This window comes from Oncorhynchus tshawytscha, linkage group LG01 (assembly GCF_018296145.1).
Source record: "Oncorhynchus tshawytscha isolate Ot180627B linkage group LG01, Otsh_v2.0, whole genome shotgun sequence".
Lineage (NCBI taxonomy): Eukaryota > Metazoa > Chordata > Actinopteri > Salmoniformes > Salmonidae > Oncorhynchus > Oncorhynchus tshawytscha.
Window position 1 is genome coordinate 14440778 of NC_056429.1, and position 14147 is coordinate 14454924.

Genomic DNA, 14147 nt, shown 5'->3' on the forward strand with positions numbered 1-14147 from the left:
TTTATAGTGTTTTTCCCATGTTTCATGAGCTGAAATGATCCCTGAAATGTTTCATACACTCAAAACCTTTTTTTCTCTCAAGTATTGTGCACTCATTTCTGTATTCCTGTCATGTGAAATTCATAGGTTAGGGCCTAATTCATTTATATGAACTGTAACTCAGTATAATCGTTTAAATTGTTGCATGTTGCATTTATATTTCTATTCAGTATACATTTTGCAATGATACCATATTGCTCATGGCCATCATAAAAACTATTGGGTTTGAGTCTTTCACAACAACGTGAGAAAAGTAAATTAGATATTTTTTGACCTTCCCAATCTATTCAGCATGCTATAGAATATCGCTGATACAAGCCTTGGTCAACATATTGACCAGTCATGTCTCTTCAGCATTATTGACCAGTCATGTCCCTTCAGCATATTGATCAGTCATGTCCCTTCAGCATATTGAGCAGTCATGTCCCTTCAGCATATTGATCAGTCATGTCCCTTCAGCATATTGAGCAGTCATGTCCCTTCAGCATATTGATCAGTCATGTCCCTTCAGCATATTGAGCAGTCATGTCTCTTCAGCATATTGATCAGTCATGTCCCTTCAGCATATTGATCAGTCATGTCCCTTCAGCATATTGAGCAGTCATGTCCCTTCAGCATATAGATCAGTCATGTCCCTTCAGCATATTGACCAGTCATGTCCCTTCAGCATATTGACCAGTCATGTCCCTTCAGCATATTGATCAGTCATGTCTCTTCAGCATATTGACCAGTCATGTCTCTTCAGCATATTGACCAGTCATGTCTCTTCAGCATATTGATCAGTCATGTCCCTTCAGCATATTGATCAGTCATGTCTCTTAGGCATATTGACCAATCATGTCTCTTAGGCATATTGACCAGTCATGTCTCTTCAGCATATTGACCAGTCATGTCTCTTCAGCATATTGACCAGTCATGTCTCTTCAGCATATTGATCAGTCATGTCTCTTAGGCATATTGATCAGTCATGTCCCTTCAGCATATTGATCAGTCATGTCCCTTCAGCATATTGACCAGTCATGTCTCTTCAGCATATTGATCAGTCATGTCCCTTCAGCATATTGATCAGTCATGTCTCTTCAGCATATTGACCAGTCATGTCTCTTCAGCATATTGATCAGTCATGTCCCTTCAGCATATTGATCAGTCATGTCTCTTCAGCATATTGACCAGTCATGTCTCTTCAGCATATTGACCAGTCATGTCTCTTCAGCATATTGACCAGTCATGTCTCTTCAGCATATTGACCAGTCATGTCTCTTCAGCATATTGACCAGTCATGTCTCTTCAGCATATTGACCAGTCATGTCTCTTCAGCATATTGATCAGTCATGTCCCTTCAGCATATTGATCAGTCATGTCTCTTCAGCATATTGACCAGTCATGTATATAACAATCCAGTATGTCAAACTCACCTTTCTTCACAGGAAAAGGATGACCTCGAGCCACAAGCATCATCTAAAGGTAAATCAACACAGGTCACTGTGACAACATTCTATGTATTCTTCTAAATTAGGTGCAAACTGCATTTTGTCAATGGGTTTCCTATATGAGCAGTATATGACTCTGTGTATGCCAATGTGCATTTCTATATTTTTGACCTCCACTAAGCACACCAGTGTGTCCTGAATGTACACCAAGCCAGGTACTGGACTAGGTTTGGCCTCACTGTGTTTCCTTTTCCTCCAGAGCTTGTGTCTCTCGATTGCGGCTACTTTTCTGGCAGCAGAGTAAAAGGAGTCCATGCAAGAGAAAGAAGATTTCATGGCTCAGATCCCCATCATGGATTTGTCTGGAAATCAAGCGGTGCTGGTGGTACCATACTGTTTATTGATTTGAGTTTGTCGTAATGAGGTGGGATTCGTAGATGTATACACACTCCATTGTCTTCCTTTTGTGGTTGCTAATGTCTTATTTTAATTCCACAGCGGGGGATATAATTTCACACAGACGTCTTGGCAAAGCCTTCATCAGTATGTCAAATGAAAGGTTACCACCTCTCCCTCTCTAGATAGCTGTTGCCTGTAGAAAGTGGTTAATTCCACCCTCTTTAGATACTGGTGCCATACTGATGCCTCTCATACAAATGATCTGTAATGTGTTGATGTGCACACAGGAAATGATAAAAAAAAGTTGTCCCAGACCATTGACAAGGTTGATGAGGAAAGATATGACGCTGAGGCAAAAGTGAAGAAGACAGACAAAGAGGTACAGTACTTTGCATTCCATATTGTCCTCATCCTGGAAACATATAGCGCTGGTCTTGACTATGTGTTGACTCACCCTCTTCACAGATCGAGGACCTGAAGATGAAAGTGGTTGAGATCCAGGGCATGAAGAAGCCAGCTCTGAAGAAAGTGCGTATGTCTGCTGATGCTATGCTCCAGGCTCTGCTGGGCACCAAGCACAAGGCTTCCATGGATTTCAGAGCCAACTTGAAAGAAGTGAAGAAGGAGGTCAAAGAGGAGGTGGGTATTTGTGGGGAGAATTACGAAGCAGAGAATCACAGTACTTTGGGAGTTGGCAACCTTTTCCCCACATGTATTCAGGGCTTTGATGAAAGGATCAATTACATTTATTTCATATTATATCCTCAAACACTGAGAATGTCATATCGTAAACTTTATGTCATGCAGGAGGAAGTCAGTGACTGGCGTAAGAACTTTGATGAACAGTCTGGCATGGACGGCAGGAAGAAGAAGTTTCAGTCTGCAAAAATGACCAAATTAGTTTTGGTGTTCAAAACTACGGAGGATACAGAGTGATTGATCTATCCTTTTTCTTATTTTGTTGTACTGTTACAGAGTTGGATATGGAAGACCTAAGGTTGAGATTTGAGGCAAAGACATGTTTATCTTACAGCATAAGATAAGCCCTTATAAACTGTAAACTGTAATTGAATTGTAAATTATTTTCCAAATATATAGGCTTACTGAAAATATATACAACTGCCAAACTGCAGTAATTCAATAAATGTTGGCAACATGGTGGAAACATGAACATAGTGGAAACATGAACATGAACATAGTGGAAACATGAACATGAACATGGTGGAAACATGAACATGAACATGGTGGAAACATGAACATGAACATAGTGGAAACATAAACATGAAGATGGTGGAAACATGAACATGGTGGAAACATGAACATGAACATGGTGGAAACATGAACATGAACATGGTGGAAACATGAACATGGTGGAAACATGGAAATGGTATCAATTTTATGATTCTGTGTTGTGGTAAATTATTTTACTCCTTTCAGATTTGGTCCCTCCATGCTTTTGGATGTAAGGTATTCTGGAGTATGGTTGGAAAAAAGTTGACTTTCTGAAAAATCATCTTATTTGCTTCTTATTCTGGGGATCTTCCAACTGGGATTTCTGGAAAACCTGGTAATTTTGGGAAAGTTACTGTAATCTTGCAACACAAATTCTGGAGACACCTAGAACATCTGGGGTGGAGATTATTTATTACATACATCTATTAGGTTATCTATTAAACCACAAGATGTCAGTATAGTAGAGTACCTTTAATTTCTGCTGATCCTTCCTCTCTCTCTCATTCACACTGCCTAACTCTCAATTTAATACAATCCCCTTTCTCTGAAAGTATAGCAATGGAAAAATGGGGGAAGTTGGTGAGTTTTGAACAAACAATGGCAATCTGCACTGTTCACCAAATGTAGCCAAGCAGAATCATGAGTAGAGTAGCATTTCACTTACTACGTGTTATTTACTAGTTTGTTTAACTCCATTTGTCATGTGTTGGCCTGATTAAGCACTCAACATATTATCAATATGGCCTAACATATAATTCACAGTTGCTGTGCTTTTAGGTTTGAAGGAAACATAATGGAATTGAGGTTTATTGTGTTTTGTCTTTAAGACAATAAATCAATTTCTGATTTCAATACAATTTAAATTTCTGAGTGCTTTACTGATTCGATAAAATAACCACTTTTAAAACTGTATTAGGATTTTCAAGAACTTGTTTTTCTAGAATTGATAATATGATTCACTTGTTGAGTTATATTACTAAGATTCACTTGTTGAAGTAGACTCCCACTTCAATTAATTTAGATTTTAGAAATACAGTATCATATTTTTTATATTCACTCTTATCTATAAATACTTTCCCTATCCCTCCCATACTGAACTGTAATTCTATACTCACTGCTCAGAGCAACATATGTCTTGAAAGACATCTTGAAGGAAAGAACATTTATGAGGTGAACAGGGCTGGGCATAGTGTATTTCAGGAGCTCGATGTTCCATTGGTCTGACATGGAAACTACTTCCATAAAGAGGACCCAGTGTTTCTGCTGATGCATCATCCGACACCATATATACCGTTTTCATGTTTCACCGCATGTCGCTTGTCAGTGTGCTAGTCTTCCATTCTTCCTCCTGGTGTGTTCTGCCCTCCTCCTCCTCCTCTTCCTCTCATAGGTGAGAATCTCTCTTTTCCTGTCTCTCTATCAAACTCTCTGATTGTGTTGCATCACTGGGATTAAAAGCACAAGGAATAGAAATAGACTAAAGGGCCTCCCAACCAATGGCAATCTTAACAATCCAACACACTCACTGCACATGGGTGTATTTCTGTTTACCACTTTATGGATCATTACCAAATGGAGCATATGGAACAGATATATTCACCTGGCAAAACAGGTGAAGACATTGAGGTAAATCAGTCAGACTTTCTTTCTTTTTGTAAAACTTTGACTAGGGTTCTGGTTAGGGGTCATACTCTAGCAGTCAAAGCTGGTAAAGACACAACATAAATACAGACCTCTGAGTTATTGAGTTTCAGATAAAGATCTCAGGCACAGAATGTTCTGTGTGAGATTCATTGATTATATTTAGATGATTGTTAAGTCAATATAAAATGGTAAGTTCATAGTGTTATACACTGTGATGGAGAATATGATAGCTGAGAAAGTTTTTTGTTTTCCATTCAAAAAATGTGGTGCATGTTTATTTGAGGTGGTGGAGGGAGTAACAGCTTTGTAATACTGTGTAATAGACAGCATGCTAAATGCCATGTTAATTGTCATGTATAGGTCAACAAAAATAAAAAGTGGAGTTTTGCGATAGATCTTAGCTTGCTAAATTGTGTAGTTGACATGATGATTTGAAATTAAATAATTAATTAGATTAGATTATGAATGACTGGGAAAGTAACGCTTTTTTGATGTTTTCAATTATCAATAACTTTTAACTGAGACTTACAGTCAATTGTTGGGGAAGAAAATAGCAAACCATTATATCCATTGATGAGTGTGAGTACCTTGATTCAACACAATCACATCTGTCTACAGAATGAAGAAGATGCTGTTGATTTATGTATTTAGGAAGGATTTTCTGATATACAGCACCGCAGCAGGTTAATAAATCGAGACTTGCGTCTCTGAAGGCAGCAGCAGTTAAAGTTTATTAGGGTTTCACATTCTAACAACCATTAAACAAGTCAGACAACTGACTCTAGCAGTCCAGATATAGCTTTCTCGGAATTGCCTCAGACTCTAGCTCTGAAAATGTATCATATTTCCCCTAAGAACCTAGTTTGGCCAAGTGTTCCCCAATCTTCAGCTCAATATCACAATATGATCTTTAGACCAGACATGTCTCTCGCTTTTGCACCTATTGCACCCTACTGATATTATAAATGTTTATTTTTTAATCATAAGTATCAAGCACGCGCTCCAGCAGGTGTATCTCACTGATCATCCCTAAAGCCAACACCTCATTTGGCCGCCTTTCCTTCCAGTTCTCTGCTGCCTGTGACTGGAACGAATTGCAAAAATCGCTGAAGTTGGAGACTTTTATCTCCCTCACCAACTTCAAACATCTGCTATCTGAGCAGCTAACCGATCGCTGCACCTGTACATAGTCTATCGGTAAATAGCCCACCCAATTTTACCTACTTCATCCCCATACTGTTTATATTTATTTACTTTTCTGCTCTTTTGCACACCAATATCTCTACCTGTACATGACCATCTGATCATTTATCACTCCAGTGTTAATCTGCATTCGCCTACCTCCTCATGCCTTTTGCACACAATGTATATAGACTATTTTTTTCTACTGTGTTATTGACTTGTTAATTGTTTACTCCATGTGTAACTCTGTGTTGTCTGTTCACACTGCTATGCTTTATCTTGGCCAGGTCGCAGTTGCAAATGAGAACTTGTTCTCAACTAGCCTACCTGGTTAAATAAAGGTGAAATAAATAAAAAAATTAAAAATAATAAAAGCAAGTTTTCTCTGTTGTGCTTCTATTCAGGGTGTGAAACACAACAACAGCCAAGATGTCAGAGTAAGTCTTGAAATTCCAGACTTCCAGCCTGACTCAAAACATGTCCAATCCACCCTTATGTTCTCTCAGCAATGCACATAACTGTTGTATCCCTAACAACATGTCAAATCCATGTGTTTTTCACAGTAAAAAGATGACATCGAGCCGCAGGCATCATCTGAAGGTGAACCAAGACAATGAATTATGGTCCATTGGATGAAACAAGTATTTCACACCAATGTCCAGTACTTGACTGAATTAGTTTGGGTATAAATTAGACTGGTTTTATAACTTTTCAACCTCTTTAATCCTTTAGGTAATCTTTTGTGCCCCAATACCACATAGTAAACTGGGTTTGTCTTTACTATGTTTCTTTGTCCTACAGAGCTTAGTGCTCCAGATTGCGTTTGAGCTTATTGAAGTGGAGAAAAAGGAGGCTGTGCAGGAGAAAGCCAATTTCATGGCTGAGCTCCCCGCCCTGGATTTGTCTGGAGATCAAACGGCGCTGGTGGTACGATACAACGCTAATAATTCATTCATTTACACAAGCTTCACACATCTGGAGACCTACATTTCCCTCACTAACTTTAAACATCAGCTATCTGAGCAGCTAACTGATCGCTGCAGCTGTACATAGTCCATCTGTAAATAGGCCACCCAATCTACCTACCTCATCCCCATATTGTTTTTATTCACTTTGCTGCTCTTTTGCACACCAGTATCACCACTTACACACCATCATCTGATCATCATCATCTGCTCATCTATCACTCCAGTGTTAATCTGCTAAATTGTAATTACCTCGCTACTATGGCCTATTTATTGCCTTACCACCTCACGCCATTTGCACACACTGTATAAAGACTTTCTTTTTTTTCTATTGTGTTATTGACTGTACGCTTGTTTATTCCATGTGTAACTCTGTGTTGTTGTTTGGGTTGCACTGCTTTGCTTTATCTTGGCCAGGTCGCAGTTGTAAATGAGAACTTGTTCTCAACCAGCCTACCTGATTAAATAAAGGTGAAATAAAAAAATAAAAAAACATCTACTCCAATGTATTTAGGCCTCACATTGGTGGTTCTTGTAATAAGCCATGTGGATATGCCGACAAAGTACACAGACTCTAAATAACTGTTGCCCAAAGAGACTGATTCCTTCAGGAGAGAAGAGTTTCTCATAGGGGTGGCAGGGTAGCCTAGTGGTTAGAGCATTGGACTAGTAACCTGAAGGTTGCAAGTTCAAACCCTTGAGCTGTTGTTCTGCCCCTGAACAGGCAATTAACCCACTGTTCCTAGGCTGTCATTGTAAATAAGAATTTGTTCTTAACTGACTTGCCTAGTTAAATAAAGGTAAATAAATACAAATTACCTGACTGATTTGATGTGTTTGTGTACCAACAGGAAATGCTCAAAAAGTTAGCCCAATCCATCGACAAGGTTGATGAGGAAAGATATGATGCAGAGTCCAAGGTGACGAAGGCAGACAAAGAGGTATTTTCTATTCCATCTTGTCCTCATCATGAAACAAACGCATATTCATAGAATTTAAAATTGAAACACAACAAACACACAACCCTGGATTGAACAACCAATGCTAAGTAACCAACCTCCTATTTAATCCAGATTAACAAATTGTTATCAGATGTAGATGTGTAAAAAAAAAAACATTTTACCTAAATTTCCTTGACTAACCGGTGCCCCCACACACTGACTCTGTGCCGGTACCCCCTGTATATAGCCTCGCTACTGTTATTTTATTGTTACTCTTTAATTATTATTATTATTATTATAAAAACATTTTTTTACTACAGTTTATTTGAGTAAATCATTTCTTAACACTTTTATTCTTAAAACTGCATTGTTGGTTAAGGGCTTGTAAGTAAGCACTCACTTTAAGGTGTTGTATTTGGCGCATGTGACAAATCAAATTCGATTTTTGACACGGCAAATCTTATCTTCCTCCTGACTTGCTCACATCACAGATTGAGGACTTGAGAATGAAAGTGGTTGAGATCCAGGGCATGAAGAAGCCAGCTCTGAAGAAAGTGCGTATGTCTGCTGATGCTATGCTCCAGGCTCTGCTGGGCACCAAGCACAAGGCTTCCATGGATTTCAGAGCCAACTTGAAAGAAGTGAAGAAGGAGGTCAAAGAGGAGGTGGGTATTCGTGTGGAAACCTACAAAGCAGAGAATCACAGTACCTGAGTATTGTGTCCCAAATGTGTTCTGAGCTTTGTGGAAAGGATCAGTTATTTCATATTTTATCCTCTATTTGTGACATCATAAACTTTCTGTAACGCAGGCAGTGGATGCAGTTGGTGACTGGCGTAAGAACGTTGATGAACAGGCTGGCATGGACGGCAGGAAGAAGAAGTTTCAGGGTTAAACACATTCATTTTTCAGTCATAGCCGACTTTTGTGTTTTGTCGTATTGTGGTACAGAGACGGATTTCTATGACCTTGTTGTTATGTATCCCTGCAGGAAGAGGATCTTTGATTTTAAAATGCTATTATGTTTTGATACTGTAGGTTCAAATATGTATTCGACACTATGGTTTTGGATATCTCTCTCTCCCCTCTCCCCCACTCTCTCGCTCTCTTTTTCTCTCAGTCTCTCTTTCTTTCTATTGAACTTTTCAGTGTAATTTGCAAATGTTTTTGGCTATTGTATAGTGAGGTGGAAAGGGTAAATATTTGTAGCTTCACCCACTCTTAACATCACACAGCTTTCCATCTGCATCTGTAACATTCACTAAAAGGAGTATATTAACTAACATAAAAATAAAAACCATTTTAAAAAGCTTGTGATTGTTTTTGTAGTGTTTTCCTACAAGATCATTGCCAGTTAGGCCCAAATTGTCACTGGGCGTGCTTCAGCCAGCGAAAACATTACACTCAAAGAATGCGTGCATATTTGCCCAGATGAGACCTTAGATCACAATATCTTTGAGTCTGTAAGGTTCTGTAATTGATCCAGCAGCGTTGCTGTAGGATGTTGTTTGTGTTATGCCAAGCTTGCATTTAGATCTGGAAATTGGACCTGTGCAATGAATAGATCCAACCCAATACATATAACTAACATTTACAGGATTCCATGGATCTAGATCAGGGGAAAATGATTAAATACTTAATATATCTATTTTTGTTATTGTTATTTAGAATTTAAAATTGAAACACAACAAACACACAACCCTGGATTGAACAACCAATTATGATTTGCTAAGTAACCAACCTCCTATTTAATCCAGATTAACAAATTGTTATCAGATGTATACCGAAGTTTGTAAAAAATCATCTTCTTAACATCTGTTTTAGCTAATGGAAAGGCATTGGGAAATGGTCATGTGATATTAGTGTACCATATTTGTTAACACATGAATGCCCTTCAATAATAATAATAACAATAATATTAATAATGATGATGATAATGATAATAACGGATTTCATATATAGTAATTTTCCAAATGCTCCACCAGAGGAAGCCTCCATGTGTTGAAATATTAGGAAGTTTGGGCTGCCATTGTCTTTTTACCTTTATTTTAGCAGGGAGTTTATTGAGACCGAGTGTCACGCCCTGACCTTAGAGCTTTTTATGTCTCTATTTTGGTTCGGTCAGGGTGCGATTTGGGTGGGCATTCTATGTTCCTTTTTCTATGTTTTTGTATTTCTTTGTTTTGGCCGGGTATGGTTCTCAATCAGGGACAGCTGTCTATTGTTGTATCTGATTGGGAACCATACTTAGGTAGCTTTTTCCCACAGGGTTTTTGTGGGGAGTTAATTTCTGTTTAGTGTTTTGCACCTTTCAGGACTGTTTTGGTTATTCCCTTTGTTATTTTGTTATAGTGTTCCGTTTTAATAAAGAAAGCATGAACACTTATCACGCTGCGCTTTGGTCCGATAATTCCTCTTCTTCAGACGACGAATACCGTTACACCAAGGTTTGTTTTGACAAGACCAGCAGCAATTCCACATTGAAAGTTAGAGATGCAAAAAAATACAAAAATAAAATGATAGAAAAACAATCCTCTGTGAAGAGGTCCTATACCAACAATCTGAACTGCCGAAAGGCACCAATGCATCCAACTGAAGGGTATTCTGAAGATTGTTCCATAAGTGAGGTACGATTAAAACTTTAACTACTTCTGTATTGACGGAAGGATTTCAAGAGTTAGCTATCCAAGTATGGTTTCTCGTAAATATGACCAGAGTATGTCAAAATAGATAGATACATGTATTAAGAATACATTAGTGGATAAACATATGCAGTAAGCTATTTATCCATGAACATTATCAGTTAAACACAGATTTACTCAGATGTGCCCACCCTAGAACCAAACCAACCATTCATGCTCAATATCTGAACTGTGGAGGTATGTTAAATGCTTAGCCTTAGACTGTTCAGAGTATCGATATCAAACCTCCAGGCAGCCAGCTCCTCCCACTGGCATAGTGATACCAAAGCATTCCGTCTATGGTCATGAAGGCCTGACTGTATTTAACAGCCCTCCAGCAGTAAGACCTGGGCTGGGCATCTTAGGTTACCTCCAAGGAGCTCAAATGCAGGGCTGAGACTGGAGGACTGGCTTAGTATATCCCTGACCCCGCTTCCGAATGCAAGGAGATGCCACAGTGCTATATTTGGATCATCTGACTTCACCAACTTTAATATTAGGAGAGCCGACAGCATCATAATGAGTCAAAACAAATGTACTTTTTTAAATACTCTGCCATTTTTAAAGTGATTTTTCTTAATTAAGTCTACATAACACACTGTCGCTGTTAGAATCTTAATATCAGACACGATATTCAGGAGCAGGGGTGTAAAGTAAGTAAGTAAAAATACTTGAAAGTATTACTTAAGTAAATTTTTTGGGTATATGTACTTTTCTTTACTATTTATATTTTTGACAACTTTTACTTTTACTTCACTATATTCCTAAAGAAAATTCTGTACCTTTTACTCCATACATTTTCCCAGACACCCAAAACTACTTGTTAATTTTGAATGCTTGGCAGGGCAGGAAAATGGTACAATTGAGAAATGAGAAATTTAGTGAAGAACTGTTTTTTTAACTTGTATTTAATCAGGCGAGTCAGTTAAGAACAAATTCTTATTTACAATGGCCGCCTGGTTGTTATTGAGACAGTTAGGACCTTTTTAATGTTACAATTTTGTTGTTATTCAGATAGTTAGGACCTTTTCAATGTTACGGCCTGGTTGTTATTCAGATAGTTAGGACCTTTTCAATGTTACGACCTGGTTGTTATTCAGAAAGTTAGGACCCTTTCAATGTTACGACCTGGTTGTTATTCAGGTAGTTAGGACCCTGTCAATATTACGACCTGGTTGTTATTCAGTAGTTAGGACCTTTTCAATGTTACGACCTGGTTGTTATTCAGATAGTTAGGACTCTGTCGATGTTACGACCTGGTTGTTATTCAGAAAGTTAGGACCCTTTCAATGTTACGACTTGGTTGTAGGACAGATGCCGTGCGGAAATAAGACATGACATTGATAGATGAAAAATGCTCACATTTGGTAGTCATATCGCCTCTACTGGCATACCCAGTCTGCAGCCAAGCATGTGTTTATATTCTGTCAGTAATATCATGACTTGCAGTGGGTTCTGTCTTATTTCAAACCCATGAGCATGTGAGAGAACACACTGCTGGTGGACCGTCAGCCCTAGAAACAGAGCCAGCATTCACAAGGTAGCATTTATCAGCTGGCTAGAGATACGGAATCAAGTCAACATATGGAAAAAATCTACTTCAGCTAAGTCCCCTTCTGTTTTCCTCATGATCATCATGGCCCTTATTTCACCGACCTGAACCTGCTTCTGACTGAAGCAAAGACCAAAAAAAACAGACACCACTGGCGGCTTGCACAGTAAAGTTGGCAGAGATTTGAGTTGACCTTGTGTCCGTTTCCTGTCTCTTTATCCAGAAAGAACTGAAATGTCTCTATAATACCAACAGTTGACAGAGCCAACAGGGCCTTTCCTCCTATTTGTGATCACCCAATGATACCCTCTGACATTCAGTCACTGTTTTATCACCTTCACTGCTGTACCAAGCTCACAGTACAGTGAGAGAATAGGAAGGGTTACACTGTACCCCAAATCCAGGTTAACCATAGCAGGGTCACCATTACCAGAGCCACCAATGATGCATGTTAACTACGACTGTATCAGCAATTGAGGCATTTTCTGGATTGCCTTGCTGCCATGGACCGGTGCCAAATGCCCCCAGGACACAGGCGGCTCATAGCAGGGATATGAGGTCATACTGCTGCCAGCCTGCTCTAATGACCCATAGTAACCCAGTCAAGACTCTTCCTGTTGGATGTTGAGCCTTTCGCTTTGGCCTGTGGAATGTTCCAGGTCCTGAGAACATTGGGCTATGGCTATCATAAATGGCATCCTGTCAAAAGTAGTGCAATATATCGGGAATAAGGAGCCATTTCGGACATAGCCCAGGTCTCTAGGGTTATAGAAGCCTCTGTTCCCATAGAAAAGCCAGGACCTCTGCCTGCTGCAGACTAGGAAGAATGTGCGCCCCATGGAGGATTGAATGTGAGACATACTGACCCTGGTGGCATTAGGAATTAGAATGGGAATGTGGTCTCAAAGCCCCATGCACTTTGTGAATATCTGGTTGATCACAGTTTTTTCCCCTGATGACGAATGACCATACATGTAACAGCACAACTGGATACGATAAGGAATATGTACTTGTACTACCAAACTAGGCCCCAAATACAGGCCTTCAGACACACATGATTAACATGAATTTAAAAACAAGAGATGTGTCAATTACAGTCATTTGGTTTGCTGTGCTTAATTTGCCCCAATCACTCCATAGGTTTCCGAGTTTTGCCTATAGTTTTAGTACAGTAATTGACCTCCCTTCACCAGTCCCAGGAATGGTCAGTAGAGGGCATGTTTGCTCTGTTTAACGTCAACTTGTTTGGGTATCTAGCTGCTATGTTAGCTAGTAGTATTGACTGAAGCTGTGCTGTTATTAAACAGCTGATCATGCAAAAAATAGCCGTTTGACCATAGGCTTTAATTCTGAGGTACATGAACCCACATTACTTATATAAATAAACAAGGCACAAAATATCTCACGGATCAAAGAGCAATCCACCTTTTGAAAGAGGTTAATCAAAAGTATTCAGTCAATAGTGAAGAAATACATTTGACTTTGGATGAACTGCTGGTGTTTTCTGGTATTTTCTTTGTCTTTCCCTACTATGGCCGGTAGAATAATCAGCCATGCCATCCTTACCGTCCCTGGTTAGTCTCATTGTAAAAAAGGCCATGCCTGAGCACGTGACTTTCCCCACAGTTCCGTTCTTTAAAAAAAATGTATTATTACATTTCAAATTACAGTATAATATAAAAAAAACATAGGACATCACTACATGTATATTTTCTCTGAAGAAACATAAAATAACATTTAAGTTAAAAAAATAAAAATCATTACACATGAATTGAGTTTCAAAAGTACCTAAAATAAAATAAATATAATAAGGTCAGGGGTTACAGTTGTACAACCCTATGATAGGGTTATAAGAATACAGTGTTTTTTGTTATTAACTACTGCTAGAGATTTTATTAAATATTGGATTTCAAGTAAAAATATATTATGTGCATTATAGTTTCACCTTCTTTATCACAGATATGTCCTCTAAGTCCATGAATTTATTGCAAGGGTATATTTTGTGCAAGATTTTAAACTGAATTTATTTTACATTATTTAATATACAAAATTTGTGAGGGAGCAACCAAACTTTCTTCCATT

At 38.6% G+C, this 14147-nt stretch overlaps 2 protein-coding genes across 3 annotated transcripts; both read left to right on the forward strand.

Moving 5' to 3' along the window:
• Nucleotides 1–1355: 1355 nt before the first annotated feature.
• On the forward strand, nt 1356–3027 carry LOC112222952 (troponin I, cardiac muscle). 2 transcript variants are annotated; one of them, XM_024385869.2, is made up of 5 exons: nt 1356–1503; nt 1729–1854; nt 1968–2012; nt 2156–2247; nt 2334–3027. In XM_024385869.2, the coding sequence occupies exons 1-5, from the start codon at nt 1371–1373 to the stop codon at nt 2802–2804; spliced, it is 867 nt and encodes a 288-aa protein (XP_024241637.1). In that variant the 5' UTR covers nt 1356–1370; the 3' UTR covers nt 2805–3027. The 2 variants fall into 2 exon arrangements, with proteins under 2 accessions (XP_024241637.1, XP_024241723.1); XM_024385955.1 differs by lacking the exons at nt 1356–1503; nt 1729–1854 and having other exon boundaries at nt 2007–2028; nt 2334–2819.
• Nucleotides 3028–4364: 1337 nt separating this feature from the next.
• LOC112223336 (troponin I, fast skeletal muscle) lies at nt 4365–9144 on the forward strand. Its single transcript, XM_024386361.2, has 7 exons — nt 4365–4491; nt 6332–6364; nt 6491–6527; nt 6729–6854; nt 7744–7833; nt 8325–8498; nt 8644–9144. Exons 2-7 carry the CDS (start codon nt 6357–6359, stop codon nt 8725–8727), a joined length of 519 nt encoding a protein of 172 aa, XP_024242129.1. The 5' UTR covers nt 4365–4491; nt 6332–6356; the 3' UTR covers nt 8728–9144.
• The last annotated feature ends 5003 nt before the right edge of the window (nt 9145–14147 follow it).

What these genes read in the sequence shown, in the direction of transcription:
- LOC112222952 (XM_024385869.2), top strand. Translation starts at nt 1,371, where the DNA reads ATGTCCCTTCAGCATATTGATCAGTCATGTCTCTTCAGCATATTGACC. An exon ending in GAAATCAAGCGGTGCTGGTG is followed by an intron (nt 1,855 to 1,967) that starts GTACCATACTGT and finishes TTAATTCCACAG; the next exon opens with CGGGGGATATAATTTCACAC. An exon ending in TGAAGAAGACAGACAAAGAG is followed by an intron (nt 2,248 to 2,333) that starts GTACAGTACTTT and finishes CCCTCTTCACAG; the next exon opens with ATCGAGGACCTGAAGATGAA.
- LOC112223336 (XM_024386361.2), top strand. An exon ending in GAGATCAAACGGCGCTGGTG is followed by an intron (nt 6,855 to 7,743) that starts GTACGATACAAC and finishes GTGTACCAACAG; the next exon opens with GAAATGCTCAAAAAGTTAGC. An exon ending in TGACGAAGGCAGACAAAGAG is followed by an intron (nt 7,834 to 8,324) that starts GTATTTTCTATT and finishes CTCACATCACAG; the next exon opens with ATTGAGGACTTGAGAATGAA.